At 35.4% G+C, this 22,216-nt stretch overlaps 3 protein-coding genes across 5 annotated transcripts; 2 read left to right on the top strand and 1 right to left on the bottom strand.

Moving 5' to 3' along the window:
- Positions 1 to 1,269: 1,269 nt before the first annotated feature.
- On the bottom strand, positions 1,270 to 6,139 carry LOC145620657 (uncharacterized). 3 transcript variants are annotated; one of them, XM_081675361.1, is made up of 7 exons: positions 5,363 to 6,139; positions 5,137 to 5,232; positions 4,868 to 4,981; positions 4,343 to 4,577; positions 3,929 to 3,966; positions 3,708 to 3,851; positions 1,270 to 1,674 (listed from the first exon to the last, which is right to left on the bottom strand). In XM_081675361.1, the coding sequence occupies exons 1-6, from the start codon at positions 6,002 to 6,004 to the stop codon at positions 3,753 to 3,755; spliced, it is 1,224 nt and encodes a 407-aa protein (XP_081531487.1). In that variant the 5' UTR covers positions 6,005 to 6,139; the 3' UTR covers positions 1,270 to 1,674; positions 3,708 to 3,752. The 3 variants fall into 3 exon arrangements, with proteins under 3 accessions (XP_081531487.1, XP_081531489.1, XP_081531488.1); XM_081675363.1 differs by having other exon boundaries at positions 3,708 to 3,848; positions 5,363 to 6,137; XM_081675362.1 differs by lacking the exon at positions 1,270 to 1,674 and adding an exon at positions 1,685 to 1,949.
- A 1,281-nt stretch (positions 6,140 to 7,420) lies between these two features.
- Positions 7,421 to 11,808, top strand: LOC145620596 (uncharacterized). Its single transcript, XM_081675294.1, has 11 exons — positions 7,421 to 7,598; positions 7,713 to 7,798; positions 8,159 to 8,267; positions 8,874 to 8,972; positions 9,069 to 9,134; positions 9,226 to 9,342; positions 9,640 to 9,714; positions 10,095 to 10,197; positions 10,660 to 10,707; positions 11,072 to 11,193; positions 11,276 to 11,808. Exons 1-11 carry the CDS (start codon positions 7,518 to 7,520, stop codon positions 11,375 to 11,377), a joined length of 1,008 nt encoding a protein of 335 aa, XP_081531420.1. The 5' UTR covers positions 7,421 to 7,517; the 3' UTR covers positions 11,378 to 11,808.
- A 1,983-nt stretch (positions 11,809 to 13,791) lies between these two features.
- LOC145619280 (coatomer subunit alpha-1-like) lies at positions 13,792 to 21,313 on the top strand. The gene is made up of 4 exons (XM_081673945.1): positions 13,792 to 13,974; positions 14,583 to 14,807; positions 15,738 to 16,232; positions 17,970 to 21,313. Exons 2-4 carry the CDS (start codon positions 14,600 to 14,602, stop codon positions 20,909 to 20,911), a joined length of 3,645 nt encoding a protein of 1,214 aa, XP_081530071.1. The 5' UTR covers positions 13,792 to 13,974; positions 14,583 to 14,599; the 3' UTR covers positions 20,912 to 21,313.
- Positions 21,314 to 22,216: the final 903 nt, after the last annotated feature.

Below are 22,216 nucleotides of genomic sequence, written 5' to 3'. Positions count from 1 at the left end.
CACCTTTTTGTGTGGATTATTTGACCGAGGAAATCTAGAAGAATCTTTGAACTTTATAAAATTTAGATAAAATATTTTATCCAAAAAGTTGAAGAGAAAATGAAGCAATCAAATTCATTGGCTTTTGTTGGACTAATAAAATAATAATGCATCATTATTAATACAAGTAGTCGTATAATATTAGTTTAATAACTTTGTTCTTGAAATTTCTAATGTTCTGTTTCCATGTGTAAGAGATGCACTTTTGGCTGTCCTTTAAATAATTGTCGTCGCGTAGCTTTTTAGCAACTCCTCATAATTCATAAACGATCTTGATGGGATGAGGTTTCAAGATATGTCCTAGATCGCAAACTAATTACGAGTATGAAGTATTCATTTATGCAAAAGGGCCTACCTCTTCGCTTTTGGTCGTTTATGGATGGATACCTTGATGATCTTCGTAACTTCGTATGGTAGTACTCCCTCCGTTTCATAATGATGTTCCTGTTTCGTAAATCGATGCAAATTTTGACCCAACTTTGACCGCAAATATCTTTAATCTCACACTAGCAAAAATTATAAAAGTTAGATATTAATAATCTACTCACTAAGACGAATCAAACTAGATCCCACATGACTATATTTATTCTTATAGATTAAGAGAAATTTAGAAGATTCTCTCTTTTTTAAAAAAGTCAAAAAGTCAAAACAAGAACATCATTGTGGAACGGAGGGAGTACCTTGGTAGAACCTTCGACGACCAAGTTGGTGCTCAAACAATTTTATTTGAGAGTTTTAAAACGTGATAGTGCAATATGTCTTCCTTTAATAAGAAATTCACCTTATTTTATTTTAACCCTTAAAAAAAACAGTATACAATGGAGTGATTGAGTGATATACTATTGTATACTCAATACAAAAAAACTAGACATCAAGAGCTTAAAACTCTAATAAGTTTTCTTTAAGCATGCTTAAATCAGAAATTAGAAGTAAGTGATACCATCAACTAATGGTGTGACACATTCACATAAGGTGTTTAGCGCACAACCCAAATAGGGCTCAAATGCAAAACTTACATTTTAGAAATGTAAATTAGAAATGACATTTACCCTTCACAATTGGTCAATCACAATCCAAGCATTGCATTGAGCTCAACATTTGGCTAGTTGCCATTTCTCTAGCATCATATGAGAAATCTGATCTGATAGTTGGTGTTCCAATCGTATTAGCTATAGAGTGAACTTATCAAACCTACACAAAATTTTAAGGTGAAAAGAACAATATCAAGACTGAGATTCTTAACCTTCAACACTAATTATGTCAAATAAAACCCTTAAGATCGTTATCATGTAAAAGGCATTAAAGTTTGGTGATACATGATTTATTAAATCTAGACATCAGAATGAACTCAGAACATAAAAAAGGAAACAGTTCTGCTTTCTAGCTCATCTTTCCTGCGGTAGTATCTTTTTCTTCTCCTAGCTCCACCAATCACAACACTAATGGAAATCAAGGGCTGCGTCAAATCAGGCGAATAAATTAATACTTTGATGGGCTGAATCGGACTCTGAGAGAAGCAGGCAGTTGATATAACTCATATAAGCGGATAAGCCCGAGTAAGAAGCCTGTAGGACATTGTAAACTTCCAGGATAAAGATGGTCTTGAAAAGTGATCACCAACAACATACCTGTAATCTGTAACATAAAGTTTCTGCTGATGAGTTGATAAAATTTTGTTACATCAGTACAGACTACAGAGAGTTATAACAGTGTCAACCCGAGGAGCATCCAAACCACAGGTAGCACAATATACTCCATTTATCCCTGCCTCCTTAGGACCAGGAAAAACCTTACGAGTTGACAGACTATAGAAGAAAATCCTTATTGTAGTTAGCCCATACAATGTGTATATATACAGAACTGACTCTGGAAGTAGCAAAAACAGCACATTTTGCGAGAATTATGCATACCTGCAATGAAATTTTTTTTTGTGAAAAAGAAAATTTAGAGAACAATATGGGCACATTTAACAAGCTTAGGTAGCACAAACTTAGTCAAGGTTTCTAATTAAACTTCACAACAAAAATTCTACTGGTACTTGTGATAAGCTCTTGTAGCATAGACATCCAAAGAAAAAAAGTAATCTGAAGACTGACCAGTTACAGTGCCCTCAATTACCCTTGTGTGATACTCCGTATTCAACACTTAGATGTTGGTATGACAGTAGACACTTTACTTTTGGACCAAATCATGTAAGAATTCACAAAATGGTCGTGTCATAAACTTCTAGCCCCCCTTGTCCAAAAAAAAAAAAAAAAAAAAAAAAAATCCTTTTAGCCAAACCTGGATAAGACAGTACACAGTATGCAATATACACAAAACACATTTCATATCATGAAATAAATCATCGTAAAATTCATAATGCATGAAATTTTCAAGATAATCTAATCAACTTTGACGGCTCTGTTAACTGCTGTAGTAGCTCTACTATGGAGTACGGACTGCGGAGTATTAACATGGTCTCTATAACTATTGATTTCAGTGGACCTTGACATCTTCATTATTCTGACATTCCGCTGGGTACAGTCATAAGTAGATGTAACGAAAATAAATATCTATATACATGTGGACTTGGTAGTAATGTACTATCTCCAACCCAAAATGTTTCCCCCCTTTCAATTCCTAGCTTCTTCATCACTATTTGCTCCTATCTTTTTGATGCGTATTTTCTATGGAGGACCATGGACAGCTCCTGGTCTCCTCAGGCTGTAAGGCTACAGCACTTATATAAAGCCCAATATCTCTTCACCTTGCCCCTATTAAAGAGCTAATAATATTATCAATATTTGTGCCTCCCTAATAAGCCTAGCTCAGCTCCATCCACCAAACCAAGATAAAATTAAAACAGCACTAAATAACCACCCAGACTGTGATGGTAAGGAAAACAGGATAATATTGTGACTACATGTACATATAATATTATAATTATCTTCGTTTTATGTATTTGAATGTTGAACATATCTTGCATTTTGAAGAGCAAAGACATCCTGATAAGTTTAATTGTCATGACTCAGGATTAGTATTGAATCCACCCACTTTGTCCCTAGCTATAGATGTAGATTCTTCTGCTATTGTATCAGCCATGGCATTTTTAAACAAATCATTCAAATATTTCAGCGACGTTACTCTTTTAATGTCTAACTTGCCCTAGAAAGACCAAATGGCTGAAGCAGGTGAAAAATATCCTCACTCAAATGAACCTAGAGAGAGGTATAACCAACAGCATTATTGCTGGAAAAGAGGGAGGGAGGAAAGAGGGGTGCATTCTAAGGATATGAAGAAAGCAGCTAATAGAAGAATTGTAAAGGTGATCAAGCTAGATAATGAGAATCTGAGATCTACAGAAGTGTATTTGGTGTAATATTTAACTGATAGGATGAGTTTTCTTATCACAGTAATTAGTACCATCATTGAATAGCATTCCACTCAGGCAAATTCTGTTTGCTATTCTTGAGAGATTGAGCAAGCCAAGCACAATAATTTATGTAAAACTCCTAACTTTGTTTTAAGTAGCGTCATCAACACAATTATAAAACAGTGGTGGTGGTGTGTGCAAGTGGGTAGGGGTGGCGCAGTTATAAGACAGCTTCTAACAGCATCAAGCATATAAAGGACAATCTAAATTCAAACTCTCTCATCAGACATCTCCAGTAGCTAAAGAATGGTACCTGGTTGGGCAAAATTGCAAAGGGTCCAAATATTCCATACTGCAACTAGGCAGTACCTTTCCCTTCACAAATATCACAGTCAGTGTATCCAAGGCCTTCACAATATGGGCATTTTGCTCCTCCGTCCACCCAATCCAAAAACTGCTTCATATGTCTGAATATAAGATGCAAAGAACCCATGCAAATAAAAAATGAGTAATAGATATGAAATTTCAACCAACCTGTTCTTCAACTTGTGAATCTCCCGTTCCATCACACTCTGCGGTGAAAAGGAAACTAAGTTTTAGCTAAAACGATTGATAACATGCAAAACTAAGCAAGAGCTTTTGCTGCCAATTATTTCCTTTGGAAGCTTTAGAATTACTAGCATCATATTAAGAAGGCAACAGTAAGCGTGCATCTTCACTTATAGCTTCTAGTAGGATTTGTTGGGGATAAGCCAAATCACAAGTACAGATTGTGGTTAAGTAAATAGCACATATGGAAAGAAAATCCAGCTTATGTCAATGACTAATACTCAAATGTTTGGAAGAAAAATCGTGCATCATACTTAAGCGCTTTCTGGACTCAAAATCTAGGAGCCTATTTTACCAAAGGGGTACCTTTTTGCAAATGAAATGGAATAATCTACATACCCATGCACAATAGACGACCCTCTCCTCGACAACTGATGCATTTTGGAGCAGATGCTTGAGCGCTTTTTCCACCACCCAATTTATCATTACCTTTATTTAGCCTGGAAGGCTCCTCCCACCGATTCTCACCTAGAAGAAATACCCGGTGTTCAGATATACCCACATCAGTTGGCTCTTTCTTTACAACGGTCTGCTGAACTTCTTTGACTTTGATAGGAGCCCCATTTGCTTTGTCCTTTCACCATAACAACAAATTTAGTAGTTTGCATCAAAATTTAAATCAATACTCAAATACTCAGCACTGCACTCAAACACCAACCACAATGTATATTCACTATAACACTACTAAGCAGGTACTGTGCTTCTTTTTCATTGCACACAGACAAACGATCAATCTCCCAACAATGTAACACGACTGCACATTAATGCTTAATTCTTCAAAAGTACAGCACGAAAGAAGAAACAGCTCACAACTACAGAACATAGCAGAAAGCAAATCATTCCTGATTCATCCATAGCACTCACTTTTGGGATATCTGCCTTCACTTGTGTTTTAGGACTCGAACTCTGTTGAGGCGCATACAATTGATCAAGCAGCTCAAGAGTCATAATCCCATCCTCGCGAATGCCAATTGAAGCCTGTAAATCATGTAAATCACAATCAATGCAAAATTTAGCATAATAAAACAATGCTGTTATCCAAGTATAAGAGAACTAGGTCATCAAATCTTTCTTGATTGTAATGGAAATTTACGAGCAAAAAAGAGGAAAAACTACACAAAAGAACAACATACTTGCCAAGTCTTAACAGCTCTCTCAGTATCAGTAGAGAAATAACTAAACTCCATGTCCTCCTCTCCAGAATAAAACCCTAATTTCATCAATGCATCCTGCCATAATCATACAATTCCATAAATTAATCATATAATATATGAAATTAACAACTAAGAAATCATACTTCAACATAAAATGAAGAAATTAAAATCAAAATTAGGTTTTAGTGAGAGAAATAAATGAAACCTGCATAGCACGAACTTCTTCACCTTCGCATCCAATTCTCAAACTCGTACTCCAACTCGAACTAGAACTCGATTTCGTCTTCTCTAATGGCTTCGTCTCCTCTTTCATCTCACTTTCCGGCGAATTCACAGTCGAAACATCAGAAACAGAATCCAAATTCACAGACTCAACCTCAGAATTCGACTCACTACCAGAAAAATCAAGAATCTGACTAATCTGATTAGAATTCTTCGCTTCCAAAAGAGCCGCCATTTTAGTCAGAGTAGTAACCTCAAAATCAGCAGAATTCGATCGATTATTCCGAAAATCATCCAATTCCGATTGCAAATGTTGAATTTGAAGAGATAATTCGGAAATCTGGCGTAACAAAGATTGTCGTTCGGAGTTCCAGCGAGCTTCTTCGCGAAGCCATCGTTGTTCTTCTCGAAGCCATCTCTGTTCTTCTCGAAGCCATCGTTGTTCTTCTGCTTCGTAATCGTTTGGTTTCGATGATGCGCGTAATCTGCGACGATGAAGATGATGATGATGGAGAGGAGAGAGATTGGAGTTTTTGGTGGTATTCTGGAAGGTTCTTCGGATATGGTTATGGAGGTTAGGATGATTGGTAATGGCGTAGAAGTTGCTAGATATTATTACCGCCATTTCGTCTGTTTTTTCGGGTAGTCAATTTCCCTCCGTTTTCTACTTCACAATTGTGTGTTGGGTTTGTTGACGGTTCAGTCCATCTCAGCTAAGGAAATTTATCCATGGTATATTTTACTCCCATTTTCAATTAACTAGAATGTACCCATGCTAATGCATGGGATATATATTGTGGGAGTTATTTGGAAGTTACTTAAAAATATAAAAAATAAAAAATAAAATAAAATAAAATAAAATAAAATAAAAAAAGAGAATGCATAAGAATTGAGAGTTGGGGGTTTGGAGTGCTGTGAGGAAGTGTTGTAAAAATGACTCTTAAATTATATATAAGATTTGCCATACTAGTATAACCCATTTGGTTTTTATGATTGAGTAGGGCATGGGTTGGGTTGGTTCGAGTTATCATGAAAGTTTTTTATATTAGACATTTGGCACGACATGATCTGAGTTTACTATGAATTCAGCACAACATGAGAGGCACGACGGTGGGTCATGAGTTGTGCATAGACAAGGAGAAGGGAGTTTGCTGGCACGACCAAGCTCATGCCTAACTTTATATATTTTTAGTTTTTTCTTAGAAAATATAATAAGTTATCCATAATAGATGAAAAACTATGGTTCATTTCCATGGTAATGCTTATCCCCCCCCCCCAATTTATTTGTTTTTTTCTATACAAATTTTCATTATTGTTAGGGGTGTTATTGAATAATAATGTACCTTTATGAGCAAAAACTCAAGTTTTGGGATGAAATATACGAAGTACAAGTTTTCATTATTGTTAGGGACTTAGGGGTGTTATTGAATAATAATGTACCTTTATGAGCAAAAACTCAAGTTTTGGGATGAAATTCAATATCTATGTTCGTTTAAATATCAATTTTTCATGTTAAACTAGTATGTACCCCGGGCGATGCTAATTTGTGTACTTCTTGCTTTAATTTAAAAATTATGTTCTACTATTTGATATAGTTAGTGCGTGTAGTAGTTCGAGCGTTGCCTTGGATGTCACCTTTTTTTTTTTTTTACAATCATATGTATTTTTATTTTAATCTTGTGAAAAATACTTGAATTTTGTTACCTCTAATTTACTTAATAATTTTTTTTTTTTTGAGGCAATCTAATTTACTTAATAAATGAAAGGAAGATTATAATATTATGTGAAACTTAAAACATTAATAATAGTTGGTTGAGATGGTAAAAATATTCCTTATATATATTGGAGGTTAACTAATAACATTTCTCAAAGGTAATGACTTCCCTTGTCTTTTTTTCTTTCCCTAATTTCCAATGACATCGCCCTAATCCGAGTAACTAAGGTCTTATTTGACGGCCCATTTTTGGTTTTCAGTTAGTTTATCCGTGAATAATCATAGTCTAGTGTTGCGTGGGATCCTTCTCGGCTTCTCCTTACCCGAAAAAACACCCCAAGTTCCATATACCCCATAATACAAACTCTACGCCACTCAAAAAAAGTTCTGGTCATTTTCTCCTGATTTTGTTCTCTCTCATTTCATGGCTTCATCCATTGCAGTGACAACCTCACCCTCCTGTTCTTCAACCATCTCTTCTTCACATTACTCTTCTCATTCCCAGGTCTCTATCTCACTTTTGAATGTAGCATAATTCTTAACTTACTCTAGCTACTAAATTCTTGTTTGATTTTTTACTTTTTATTTTTTTTGGGCGGAAATTTTGTGGGAATTACAGCATGCTTTGATTCAATCATGGAAGCATGGAACAATCAGGTTTTATAAAAGGATAAAGCAACTCCCTTCTCCATTGTTCAACCAAAGGTACTTCCTTTTTTTTTTTTTTTTTTTAGTTCAATTCAATTTATTTATGTAATTATGTAATTGGGTGGATTTGGTTATAATTAATGTAGAATTTCCTTATTGGAGTCAAAATTCATTTCAATTTTGATTAACATTTTTTAAAATTGATGTTTTGATTATCTTATGTTTGACCATTACTGATAATTTGTGTTCAGTTAATCAATAAATTTAATAGAATCACTAAAAAAATCAAATGGGGGTTTATTATTAATTTAATTTCTAGGTGCAATATTCTGTATGTTGAGACATTGAGCATTATAATTGTTGAATGGGTGAGGATTTTCATGGTAAAAGGCCTTGTTTTGGGTATATTTAAAACAGGAGAAATTTGGTCTGTGCAGTCAGTCAAGGTGGTGCTGAGGAAGCTTTCAAGAAGACTGTTGAAGTCGATAGACTTATCGATACGTTAAGGGAAGCCAATCCCAAGGAAGTGAGAATCTCTTATGCACAACTTGCTTTCCCTTTTTGTAGATTACAAGCTTCTTAGGTTAGGTTGTTATTTTTTGTAATTCAGCAATGTTCAACATGTACTTATTGCATGATATTCTAGTCCCGGATTCGTTGTTTATGCTGGAAAAGAAGCAAATTCATGTCGTAGCTGAAATCCTATGCTCGTGGGTGGATTGCCTCATAGCCACTCGTAAAACTAGTGATGTTGATAAATTAGCTAACCATGTTATGGTTTGATTATCTGGCAATACACTGAAGAAGTCATGATTTTTGTAACATTTATATCGAGTTGGAGTACTATCGTTGGCAGGGACTAGGGAGGTACATGTATGTAGTGTTTCCATTGGGTAGGTGAGTTTGCTTGTGTATGAATTTAGCGGATAAGCCCCCTTTTGATAGAGCTTTTGTGAGTGTTGATCAAGGTTCTTTCACTTCTTTGGTGCAAGTGTACTTCAGAAATCATTCTTTGAACAAAAATGTTTTATTAGCCAATTTACCTTAAGTGATTGTTTAAATTCAACCAGTTCAAGATTTGTGTTTCTGTTGACAGTTTCTCATCAGCTGATATTGGTTTTATTTGTAACAGCTACCACAGCTCGTTGCTGAAAATGTTCTGGCTTTCAATGAGGGTTTCTGGATTCGGCTTGCTGCCAGAACTGATACCTGCAAATCAGAGGATGATAAAGCATGGTTTCTTCACTATTGTCATTATTTTTCCGTTGAATACTAAGTTGTGGATTCTTATTTCCATGAAAAATGACCTGGCTTGGTTGGCATGCAGAAAGATTATGAAGAATTGGCAGCATCGCTAATGAGTACAGTAGACCGCCTTGTTCACAAAACCAATGTACTGTCTTGTTATAATTGGGATACCCTTCCATTCAATCCAGTCACCTTGTTCAGTGCTTGATCTATTGTTTTTAATTCTTTTTGTGAAGGAAAAAATTGAGTCAGCTACCGATGTTTTAAAATCAATCCTCAAACATGTGGTGGATGAAGATCAAGAGCTTACCTGGCCACCAAGAGACCCTGAAGCTCTCAGTCTGATGGAACAGGCATGTCCATCTTCTTGTATGCTGATTATTTTTTGTTATTTTGACACTGGTTATTGATATAGTATGTCTGTTGCATGTATTTTAAAACTTAGTTGCTTATCATATTAAGTGTAGTATCTAGAGTATATTTTTTGATAGATTCATCTTGCTATTGAGATTGTAAGTAAATTGAAATTTTCTTGTTTCTTGACGATTTTAAGGGTTATTATTTTTTTTTTAAAAATTTTCTTTCATTGTGCCTGCAATTTAGAAGAGGTTAATAAGAGATTATTCAGCTTCTTTGTGTGTGCTCACCAGGAGTTAAATCAAAGAGAACAAGAAGGATATTTAGATGAAGGATTCCTTTCAGAAGTCAATGCACAACTGCGGCAAGTGAGTAATCCTTTCATTGTGTGATATCTTAAGATTTTCTTGTATATGGTGGTAAAGAACTGGACCTTGTAATATGGCTAAATCAATCTTAACCAACAATTTCTGATATAATTCATTGAAAAGACATGTATAAATTTCTTCTGTTTCTTTTCATCATGGTCATTGAGGCCAGCTTATCACATGACATGGAGTGATCTTTGAAACTCAATACGATGTATCAAAAAGTGACAAACTGAAATATTCATATATGGATAAGAGAACCATTTAGTCCTCTGTGGTTTGAGGTCTCAAACTTTAAAATAGGCAGATGTTTATACTTTGCCAATATCATGGGAAAGCTCAGGAAGCTGTAGTCTGTAGTCTTTCATCTTTTCTTGCAGGCAAAAGAAGATGGGGACAAGCCTGGACTTGTGGCTATGCTGCAAAAAGTTTTGCAGCTTTATGCCTCCAGAATTCTTTCAAAACGTAGTTATGCTAAAAAAGGTATGTACCCCCACCCATACTTCTGATCTGTTATAAGTTATTTGGCAGAACCAAACTTTTGTATTGAAGAATAATCTTCCAGATTCCAGGCGTCAATTAATTTGTTTTATACACATATATATCAAAGGAATGTCAGACTCTTATATGGACCCTGTCTTCAGCGAAAATTTAGGTTGACTCAGAACTTAGTGTTACTACTTACTAATACCCAATGTAGATGCTAACAAATTTCTTGTTTCAGTAGCTTGAAGAGTTGCTTGAGAAGTTAAAAGTAACCTTAACTTCAAAGGATTGCTTAATTATCTCTTTGAGTGTTACTTTAGTATTTAATTCAGCATCCCAGAACTTTGTAGATTGATCCTGTATCCCTGTCTTAGGGGTACTGAAGGAGGCAGTAACCAAAAATTCATGCTTATTTGTTATAATAACGAGTAATTGGAGTCTTTATGTGTTGCTGTACAGGTAATGCAATCTTGAAGACGGAGCAATTCCTTGAGACTATTATTAAAGGTAACTTCCTCTTTTATCAATGTTGGTTCCTGGTTAATTTTTGCTCAACTTTTCTCTCTTTGCGTTGAACTATCTTCATTTCCACGTGGAGAAGATCTGCAGTATCTTTCTGATTACTGGGTGCATAATCTCCCTTCTTAAATTGACTTTTACTGCTCGCAATCCTATTTCCTGAAACTACGTTCTTCACCCTGTCAGAGTTCCTCTAGATTTTGTGTGGTGAACCACATCACTTGATAAGAAGTTCATCTTTAGCTAGACCTGTGCATTTAGTTGAAGCCAGCTAGCATGGGATGTATATTATAGCTCTCTACTGCTTGCACTTGCCTTTCAGCAATCCGTAAATACTTTTGTACTTGTGCAGCTCCTGAAAGTGAATGGAACACACTGCTGCTTAATGGTTTAACAATCGCAAAAGGAGATATTTCGCCAGAGGAATTTTATGCAGTGCTTAATAAACGAAGAGAACGAGTTTTGATTCGAACAGTAAGTAACAGCTACTTACTATTCCTTTTCATTCATTGTGACCAGTACTATTAGGTGTATCAGTCATTAATCCTATTTTCAGGAAGGAGGATCTTACCAGCAGCGTATTCTTACCGAATACCTTAAAGGCATACAGTCAAGAGCCGAGGAAATTGTTCAGGCCTTACGAGGAAACCAACAATGAGGTCATGAAGATCATTTGAGACTATTAAAGTAGTTACTGGCTTACTGCAGGACACTGCATAAAATGAAGAGTTTTCAGAAAGCCACACTTACGAATTCTGCAGGCTTCAGCCTTTCTCCAAGATAGTACTCCTTACTGCAGAAATCATCTTTTGATGAGAAACCACCTTGACTCTGTTGAGAATTCAGGAACAACTCCTTAACATATAGTTTGCTGCAAAATTTCCCCTTTCCGTTCATAGATACTAGATTCCCCATTTTTGGTTGTCGTTGCTTTTTCTTTGGAAGTTCTTCAATTTAATTCTCAGTCATTCCTAGTTGACATGAAAACGCTTGAATATGTTACATGTACCCAAAATATCAAAATTTTGCTTCTGATACTAGACGAAAGTTCCAAACTTGAGATAACATAGATGTTCAGGCTCAGGTAAAGATCATGTTTCATGTCATTTGGTAGGCTTCCATATAACTTCCCAGTAAGTCCGAAACTTGTACGGAGTATGTGGTATTATAGATGAAGCACCTAAAAGGCTCAAAGGCAGTTAAGTACAAATTATATGCACAACATGTGGTACAAAAAGAACATTATTAATTGGATGCATGATTGCATGCAATATTGATTCATGTAAACGATTTAAGCATGACAATGAAATTTTTTGATGGTAAATGAACTTGTCCTTTTGTACAAACTAGATAAATCTTAACCACATAATGTTGAGATTTTTTGAGAAGCCTAAGGCATGGTTTAGCGGTAAATGTTTTATTTATAGTTTGAGGTCGAAATAACATTAATGATGTCATCTATAATCTATTGTTAGTTAAAAAAACAAGTTACAGAAACCAACTACTATGATTTTAATCATTCAACTTTTTTTTATTATTATTTTTTTAATTACAGGAACCAACTACTTTGATTTTAATCATGCACCTTTTATTGATCAGGAAATTCAACAAAAAAAAATTAAACTTTGGAAAATATCTTCTCTAAATGTTCTCAAAAAAAAAAAAAAAAACCTTTAAAGCAATTTTTCCCCTAAATAATCCGCAAGTGGTAAAAGCCAAATATTGAGAGTAATTGACTTTGTTTCTTCCAATGTTTTTAAGTCTATCTTGCTTTATATTGAAGGATGATGACAACAATATCTAGTGATTAAAATTTTACGTGCAACTACCCAATGCATCCGTTGTATAGTCCAACTCTTAATATTAACCCCAAAATTTTATTTATTTTTTTCTTAATTACACGTATGATGGTTGAAACTTGAAAGTGATGTTGTAAATGTTGTTCAAGCAGCTATGCACAAAGAAAATACATAGGTTTTACGACTTTTCCCTATACATTAGGACATTTTGGTATTAGATGACATTAGGAATTATAGACTATGTTTTGAACTTTTTTAATCTTTTTGCGCATGTAATACTATAACATGTAAAATACTATTCGATTTACAAAAAAAAATTGACTAAGGGTCTGTTCTCATTGACTGAACTCAGCTGAACTAAATCAAACTGAACCCAGCTGAACTGAACTGAATATTTTATAAGAAAAGGAAATTAGAAGCTGAACTGAACTGAACTGAATTTCAGCGTATGAGAACAGACCCTAAACTTACTTGCAAGTTACAATGGATGTGTTAAGAAATCTTGCGTTGTAGATATTTTGCGTTGTCCATGTGTATAACGTTTGGTGGTCATGCCTTTGGCTAGGTTGATAACTTGTTATACTACTACTTCCATTCCCGAAAGAACGACCCATTTGGCCTACTTTTAGTCCCAAAAAGAATGATCTATTTGCATTAAAACATCTACCAATTTGGAACAATATTTGTGCAAAATTAGCTTTCCCATATAAAAATTTGATTTTTCATGTAATTTTATTACTTTCTCTCTATTTTTTAAAAACCCATGTAAATTTATTTTTCCAATATACTTTTGCTTCTTTTTATTTAACTTTTTTAGTACGCGCATTATCAACTCAAATGGGTCGTTTTTTCGGGGACGGAGATACTTGCTCCATTTATATGTTTTACACTATTCATTTGTCTTACTTTGACTAATGTTTGTGATTTATACATAAGATAAAATATAGTCTTGTGGGTACTTGTTGGAATCATCTTAATGAATAATTTATTAATTTTTAATTGTTAGATAATTTAAGATATAATTAATAAAAAATTAGCATTGACATACGTGCTCAGGAGAAATGAAGCAAGCATTTAAAAACGGAAGGGTACAACATTTGAGGGTCAAATTTTTTTTTTTTTTTTTAACTTTTTAAACGATTATTAGTGACATTAGCCATCCAATGAAACCACGAATTACACCTCCCTCCTTCCTATGATTAACAAATTAGAGTGTTCCTTACTCTCTAATTAAACGCAGCAGTGAATCCAGATCTACGATACGGAGTACTACTCATAATAAAGGGGAAAAATAAATACACTACAAAAAACCCTTCTTCTCTCCACTCCCCCATTTTCTCTCTCCTAAAATCCTCTCAATTTTTAATTTTCTCTCTCTTGTTCATCTGTCGATTTTGGATGCAAATTCTGCGCTTCACTTGATCTACCACTACTATTTCACTTTTCAGATCTGAAGGTAATTTTAGTTTCAATTTCAATTTTAATTTCACCGATCTTTTTTTTTTTTTTTTCGAATTCGATTTATTGTTGTCAGTCGATCTGCATTTAATTAGTTTGTTTTACGGTTTGATTTGTTATAAGTTAGGGTTGTAATCGATTCGGTAAGTTTTCAATTGATTTCGGTTTGATTTAGTTTGAGCATTATGTGTAATTAGGTTTTTTATGAATTCGATCAGGTTTTTTTTGGTTTAATTAGTTGTTATGCTGGAATAATGAACTTCGATTGCTTTAATTTGTAGCGAACTGAGAAATTGGGGGAGAATTAAGTGTAATTGATGTGGTTCTTTTGTGTTGTTTGGAATGACTGTTGAGTGTGTGATTTGATTATCTGTACATTTGTATGTGATTGAGCTTGGAGTCGTAATTTTTTTTTTTTTTTTTTTTTTAAAAAATTTGGTACTAAATTAGGGAGACTAGGATATGTTGATGTTTCGACGTTTGTAAATGATTGATTGAGTGGGCATTTTGTTGAAATTACATTGTTTTGATTGGTAAAAACATAATCAGGATGCTTCAAGCTTAGTTGCGCTGTATCTTTTCTGATTGGGTTATGATTGTTTGCAGCGAGAAAGATTTGAGTGATGTTGACGAAGTTCGAGACAAAGAGTAACAGGGTTAAGGGACTCAGTTTCCACACTAAGAGGCCATGGATCTTGGCGAGTCTTCACAGTGGTGTGATCCAGCTCTGGGATTACAGAATGGGTACACTGATTGACCGATTTGATGAGCACGATGGCCCTGTTCGTGGTGTTCACTTCCATAAATCTCAGCCACTGTTTGTGTCAGGAGGTATACAATTATATTAATATTGTGTTCATTGAGTTTTTTGGTTGTCAATTCTAGCATTTAATAATAGTCTGACATAGATTATAACATGTATATCCTGTTCATAAATAATGTTCATCTCTTTATCTGAGGCGAAAATAGTCTTCTTCCTTCGAGATAGGAGTAAGCTGTGAGAGTTTGCCTTTATACCCTCTCTAACATCCCTGACAACCTTATGGTGTTGAAGCATGGATTAGTAGTGACCTTTGAGGTATTTACCTTAATTGCTTATTAATTCCTTGCAACTTTTATATGGACCGATTTTCTCAGTCTCACCCGATCTCATTTCACATTAGTGAATGTGTCAAGGCTAATGAGCTAGAGTGCAGCCAACTTAACCCAATGCCCTATCCATTGCCCAATGACTCCAGGCTAATGAGCAGATTATGATTCCTAAATTTATAATTTTGGGTGAAACTAGTAATTTGTGGGCTAAGATTGATGTTCCATAATATTTTAGGCCATTTGGGACATTAGTTTAGAAACTCATAGATGAGAAATGATGCAAGGTTGTTGATCTGAATTTCTGGATGCACTGAAGAAAGCGTCCTCAAGTTAGCTGTATTCTTATACCATATTAAATAATCTCTATGGGTGTGGGGCAAAATGCATATGCCACTGTATAGATACTATAGATGTGTGGTTTTTAATATAATTATAGGATTAAAGATGCAAGATATTTTAGTTATCCCATGTTTTCTTGATGTGTTAGATTCTCATTGCATTTAACTTCTTGTTGAACATCTTCAACCTGGTTTTTTTGTTTCATGAGTGCATTGATTGTATATTAGGTCCAGTTATGTTATACTTTGTAGATGATTTTGGTAAAAGTTATCATTTATTTTATCATGTGTCTCATAAGTGATGTATATACAATTTCCTTTGTTTTGTCAGGTGATGATTACAAGATTAAAGTTTGGAACTATAAACTTCACAGGTGTCTATTTACTCTACTGGGACACCTGGATTATATTCGTACGGTGCAGTTCCACCACGAAAGCCCTTGGATTGTGAGTGCCAGTGATGACCAGACTATTCGCATATGGAACTGGCAGTCGCGAACATGTATCTCTGTCTTGACAGGACACAACCATTATGTTATGTGTGCCTCATTTCATCCGAAAGAAGACCTTGTTGTGTCAGCATCGCTTGACCAGACTGTTCGGGTCTGGGATATTGGGTCGCTTAAAAAGAAAAGTGCATCTCCTGCAGATGACTTATTGCGACTGAGTCAGATGAATACAGATCTTTTTGGTGGGGTTGACGCTGTGGTCAAGTATGTCTTGGAAGGTCATGACAGGGGTGTTAATTGGGCTTCATTTCATCCTAGTCTGCCCTTGATTGTTTCTGGAGCTGATGACCGCCAAGTGAAATTGTGGCGTATGAATGGTAAGTCTATTATGTGACCTCTGATTTTTTCCCCATTGTATATGGTTGTTAATTTCAGGATTTAATTAATAAATATTTCAATCTTATGACTTTCCATCAATTTGGTGGAGCTCACAATGCTCTCTCCTTTAATATTAGGACTTATATCTGGTGGAGTATGTGTCATCACCTGTTTGTGAGTTAAAATAAGGAATTAGTCTGTTGCTTCCCTGCTTTTAGACGAGTGGAATTTTGTTTGTTTCTGGTGCCAAGTATTTCTTCTCTTTTGTCTCTTTCATAGATAGAATACATGGGTTTTCTGCGACCACTTTTTGATACATTGTTTTGTAACCTCGGCATGGCTGGCCCAGTCTCTATACTGGCAATGAGTAAATTAAAGGGTAGATTTTTGGATTTCACTCCAAAGGCACATTTTTTATAAAATCAGAATCAAAATATGTTCCCAATTTTCACCCTTTGCCGGCTTAGCAAAGAGTTTTTTAATTTAGTCCTTAGCCCCTTTAGGTGTGCTATTTTGATTTTCCAAAACAATACCCTATGTGCCTTCATTAATAATCCTTGATTTCTTGTGTTCAGTTAACTTGTCCCTGGAGGCAGTTTTTTAATGTTCTGTTCGTTTAAAGAAAAGCATTGGGATTTTGAACAATCTGTAGACATATATCTCTTTTTTGTTGTTGAGTTGATTTGATTGTTCTCTTTTTCTTTTTTTTTTTCATTTCATTTAAATGTGGTTTTGTGTAGAGTAATCTAGCTGTTAACCTCTTGTAAAATATAGCTTTGTGACTAATATAAAATCAACTTGATAGATAGAAGAGGACATTGTTATAAATATAGAGTAATTGAGCTGTTAACTTCTTATATAAAATGCTTCGTGTAGCTTTGTGACTATAAAGTCAACCTAAATGATAAAATAGGACATTGGTGCATGTGTGTGTGTGCGCGCCGCTTGTGTTAGTACAGTTAATGTTTGGAGCTATTAAGTTTGCATAGTTACTTTTTCCAGTTAAATTAATACATCTTTATACCCTAATTTTTGCTATGTATTTTTTACTATGCCTTTCTTGTAAGAGTTTCTCTCGTCATCATTTCTGAAAAAGTGAAACATTGCTAAGTGTTGAGGGATTGCAACAAGAGGATTAAAACTGATGAAGAATATAAGAATCAAGTGTTTAATGCCAATTGACTAACTATCCGGGACTGAGATATTGCTTTGGAAAGCAGAATTATAAATATTATATCATTGTACTAATAACAGCTGTTGGTTTCATGTGCAAAATTTTGTACACTATTATATTATTTAACTTAAAAAAACTCAAGTAAATCTAGTGTACCTAATTGAAACCCCATAGACTGACCCCCACTATTGAAACTTTTCTTACTTTTATTCTAGCCATTAGAAAATTTTCAAGTTCTGGTTATTCCAACTTTTTTGCTGAAGTGCTTTCCATAAATTTAGGTTGTATCTCGAAATACATTAAAGCTGTATTTAAAACCCTTTTGATTGGTTCAAACTTGGCTTCTATGTAGCTGGATCTTTAGATGGTTATCGTCAGCTATGTGTACCATAGGTTTGACTTTATTAGAATGTAAAAGTTGCACATGGATGTCATGGAATAGTTATCGTGTTAAGTCTAGAGTTGGCTCTCAGTTCTTTTTTAGGCTGTGGCTTCTTGTGACTGCTCTTGCATGATTTCTGCTGAATGACTTGCTCTTACTAGCTCATTTTTTTTTTATCAGATACAAAAGCTTGGGAGGTGGACACGTTGAGGGGACACATGAACAATGTTTCCTGTGTTATGTTCCATGCCAAACAGGATATTATTGTATCTAATTCAGAAGACAAAAGTATTCGTGTCTGGGATGTAACAAAGCGGACTGGCATTCAGACATTTCGTAGGGAGCAAGATAGATTTTGGATTCTTGCAGCTCATCCTGAGATGAATCTCCTGGCTGCTGGTCATGATAGTGGGATGATTGTCTTTAAATTGGAGAGAGAGCGTCCTGCATTTTATGTCAGTGGTGATGCTATGTTTTATGCTAAAGACCGTTTCTTGAGGTTTTTTGAATTTTCAACTCAACGAGATACTCAGGTTATTCCTATTCGCCGGCCTGGCACTGCAAGCTTAAATCAGGGTCCTCGGACTCTTTCTTATAGTCCTACAGAGAATGCTGTCCTTTTATGTTCTGATGTTGATGGTGGGTCTTATGAGCTCTATGTTGTACCTAAGGATTCGTTTGGCAGGGGTGATACAGCACAAGAGGCAAAAAGAGGTGTTGGAGGATCTGCTGTTTTTATTGCTCGTAACAGGTTTGCAGTGCTTGACAAAAGCAAAAATGAGGTGCTGATAAAGAATCTGAAGAATGAGACTGGGAAAAAGAGTGTCCTCCCTATTGCCACTGATGCGATATTCTATGCTGGTACAGGTAACTTGCTCTGTAGGGCAGAGGACAAGGTTGTTATATTTGACCTTCAACAAAGGAGTATTCTTGGTGAACTTCAAACCCCTTTTGTCAAGTATGTTGTCTGGTCAAATGACATGGAGAGTGTTGCCTTGCTTAGTAAACATGCCATTGTGATTGCAAGTAAAAAGCTTGTGCATCAATGCACTCTTCATGAAACGATTCGAGTCAAGAGTGGTGCCTGGGATGATAATGGAGTATTCATCTATACAACTCTAAATCACATCAAGTATTGTCTTCCTAATGGAGATAGTGGCATTATTAAAACGCTCGACGTTCCAATTTACATCACCAAGGTTTCCGGGAATACTATTTTTTGCTTGGATCGGGATGGAAAGAACAAGGCCATAGTTATCGATGCAACAGAGTACCTTTTCAAGCTATCTCTGCTGAGGAAGAGGTATGACCATGTGATGAACATGATAAGAAGCTCTCAACTTGTGGGGCAAGCAATGATAGCTTATTTGCAGCAGAAAGGATTTCCTGAAGTTGCTTTGCATTTTGTTAAAGATGAGAGGACCCGTTTTAATTTAGCTCTGGAGAGTGGAAACATTCAAATCGCTGTTGCTTCAGCAAAGGAAATTGATGAGAAAGATCACTGGTATAGACTAGGGCTGGAGGCTCTTCGCCAGGGTAATGCTGGTATTGTAGAATATGCTTACCAGAGGACAAAGAATTTTGAGAGGCTGTCTTTTCTTTATTTAATGACAGGAAATGTGGAAAAGTTAAACAAGATGTTGAAAATTGCTGAGGTAAAGAATGATGTCATGGGTCAGTTTCACAATGCCCTTTATTTGGGTGATGTGGAGGAGCGTGTGAAGATTTTGGAGAATGTGGGGCATTTACCTCTGGCTTACATCACTGCTTCAGTCCATGGGCTGCATGATGTTGCTGAGAGGCTAGCTACTGAGTTGGGAGATGATGTTCCGTCCTTACCTGAAGGTAAGGTCCCCTCTCTTTTGATACCTCCTTCACCTGTTGTGTGCGCTGGAGATTGGCCCCTGTTGAGAGTGATGAAGGGGATCTTCAGCGAATTTGATACTGCTAACAGGGTCGATGCTGAAGAGGAAGAGGAAGAGTTTGGTGCCGGTGGTGAGTGGGATAATGATTTAAATATGAATGATGTTGAGAATGAGGAGATGCCAGAAGATTTGGCTCACGAAGAAGTAGCTGACGATAATGAGGAACCAGGATGGATATTGGAGGATTTGGATCTTCCCCCAGAGATAGATACTCCAAGAGCTTCTGTTAGTGCCCGTTCAGCAATGTTTGTTGCTCCAACTCCTGGCATGCCCGTCAGTCAAATCTGGACCCAGAGATCAGCTCTTGCTGCTGAGCATGCAGCTGCTGGAAATTTTGATACTGCAATGAGGTTGCTGAATCGGCAACTTGGGATTAAAAATTTTACTCCTTTGAAACCTATGTTCCTAGATCTTCATTCTGGTAGTCATAGTTATTTACGTGCATTTGCATCTGCTCCTGTCATTTCTGTGGCCTTAGAAAGGGGTTGGACTGAGTCAGCCAGCCCTAATGTGAGAAGCCCACCGGCCTTGGTGTATAGTTTATCCCAAATTGAAGAGAAATTGAAGACTGGTTACAGGCTCACAACACACGGCAAATTTTCAGATGCCCTTCGTACCTTCTTAAGTATGCTTCATACTATTCCTCTGATAGTTGTGGAGTCCAGAAGAGAAGTTGATGATATTAAAGAACTGATTGACATAGTGAAAGAGTATGTCTTGGGTCTCAAGATGGAAACTAAGAGAAGGGAGCTGAAGGACGATCCAAAGCGTCAGCAGGAGCTTGCTGCTTATTTCACTCATTGCAAGCTTCAACCTACTCATTTGAAGCTGGCCCTGCAAAATGCTATGACCGTTTGCTTCAGAGCTAAGAATCTCCTCACAGCTGCTAGCTTTGCCAGACGGCTCATTGAGACAAACCCCGGTGAGCAACAGCAAAAGCTTGCCCGGCAAGTTGTACAAGCTGCCGAGAAGAACATGAGTAATGCAGTTGAATTGGACTACGATTTTAGAAATCCATTTGTGACATGTGGGGCCACATATGTGCCAATTTATCGTGGTCAAAAAGATGTCTCATGTCCTTACTGTACTGCACGGTTTGTTCCAAGCCAAGAAGGGCAAATCTGTAACGTTTGTGAGCTTGCTGTGATTGGAGAAGATGCATCTGGTTTGCTTTGTTCCCCATCTCAGGTAAGATGAGCAACCTCCCTGCTCGATTGAGACATTTGTAAACTTTACCCTCTCTGCATTGGCTCTATTCTGTGGCATTAATTGCTTTCGCATCTGCCAAGGAAGTTATATCCCGAAGAATGAACCTCAACAGCTGCACATGTAAGGAAATTGGACAGGAATGAATGTTTCTTAACTTGCTTTGTGATGTCAATTTTTTTTTTTTTTTTTTTTTTTTACTTTCTACCTTTAGTTTATTTTACGAATTCAGATGTAATAAACTCTGGAATTTTGATTTTTGGTCATTCATGTTAGATGTTGATAGACAGGAATGGCCAAAGGGCTCGTGTTAAACTAGATATGGTCATAGGTACAAGTCGTACAACGACGTCTGAACATTCAGTTATGCAGAAATTTGGAGATTTTATTTAACCCACACCTCCCCCATTAAATTTTGTTATAAATTTTAAAGTATTTTCTGCCTATGAAAACTGAGTTATTGTACCATATGCATCATTCTCATGGTTGGTAGAACTTTTGAACTTTACTGTTCAATCAAGCATTTTTTACTCACCCAATTTATTTACTCTATTTATTTATTTTATTTATTTTATTTATTTAGTTATTTTATTATTATTATTATTATTATTATTATTATTATTATTATTATTATTATTATTATTATTATTATTATTATTATTATTATTATTATTTTTGTATGTGTGTGTGAAAAACCATCTGTCTCATAACTGAAAGCTGGATTGCATCGTTTAATATTGTTATCTTAATCTTTTTTTCTTTTCAACATGTAAGATAATAATTGGAAGACATGCAACATAACTCTTTATATTAATATATTGTGAAATAGGAGGAATGAATCTATTGAAGGATGGAAGGAAGTTTATATTAATAATTTCATTACTACTTCGTATTATTTTGGCAAAAAAAATGTAGTCTCAAATAAAAGTTTAGGTTCCTAAAAAAAAACCCTTATTTCTTAATTTCACTTTAAATTTTACTTCTTTTCACTTTAAAAATGAAATTTCGAAAGCTAGTTGAGTGTACAGTACACCAGGGTGTATATAAAAAATGGGTTTTTCTAAGCTATGCCCCCTAATTTATTGAATTTCTAAGTTGTATCTATGTTTTTTTTTTTTTTTTTTTTTTTTTTTTTTTTTTTTATTTTTTTTTTTATAGTTATAAGCTGTGTCCTCCACCTCACGATATTTTATCAACAATACCCTTTAACATCCATATCTGTTAACGAAAGTTAAGTTATTTCATCAACAATAAAATCTTGGTGTTATTAATTTTACACGTGACCCGTTCTAATTG

Source organism: Chenopodium album, chromosome 27, assembly GCF_948465745.1.
Source record: "Chenopodium album chromosome 27, dcCheAlbu1.1, whole genome shotgun sequence".
In the NCBI taxonomy this organism is placed as follows: domain Eukaryota; kingdom Viridiplantae; phylum Streptophyta; class Magnoliopsida; order Caryophyllales; family Amaranthaceae; genus Chenopodium; species Chenopodium album.
The sequence above is the reverse complement of the archived record's forward strand: the minus strand, read 5'-3'. Positions and strand labels throughout refer to the sequence as shown.

Excerpts from the sequence above, each read along its gene's own strand:
- LOC145620657 (XM_081675361.1), bottom strand. The coding sequence starts at position 6,004 with ATGGCGGTAATAATATCTAGCAACTTCTACGCCATTACCAATCATCCT. Across the intron at positions 4,578-4,867 it reads TGAAGGCAGATATCCCAAAA|GACAAAGCAAATGGGGCTCC; the intron begins GTGAGTGCTATG and ends TTATGGTGAAAG. Across the intron at positions 3,967-4,342 it reads GGGTCGTCTATTGTGCATGG|AGTGTGATGGAACGGGAGAT; the intron begins GTATGTAGATTA and ends TTTTCACCGCAG.
- LOC145619280 (XM_081673945.1), top strand. The coding sequence starts at position 14,600 with ATGTTGACGAAGTTCGAGACAAAGAGTAACAGGGTTAAGGGACTCAGT. Across the intron at positions 14,808-15,737 it reads GCCACTGTTTGTGTCAGGAG|GTGATGATTACAAGATTAAA; the intron begins GTATACAATTAT and ends TTGTTTTGTCAG. Across the intron at positions 16,233-17,969 it reads GAAATTGTGGCGTATGAATG|ATACAAAAGCTTGGGAGGTG; the intron begins GTAAGTCTATTA and ends TTTTTTTATCAG.
- LOC145620596 (XM_081675294.1), top strand. The coding sequence starts at position 7,518 with ATGGCTTCATCCATTGCAGTGACAACCTCACCCTCCTGTTCTTCAACC. Across the intron at positions 9,135-9,225 it reads GCCTTGTTCACAAAACCAAT|GAAAAAATTGAGTCAGCTAC; the intron begins GTACTGTCTTGT and ends CTTTTTGTGAAG. Across the intron at positions 10,708-11,071 it reads CCTTGAGACTATTATTAAAG|CTCCTGAAAGTGAATGGAAC; the intron begins GTAACTTCCTCT and ends GTACTTGTGCAG.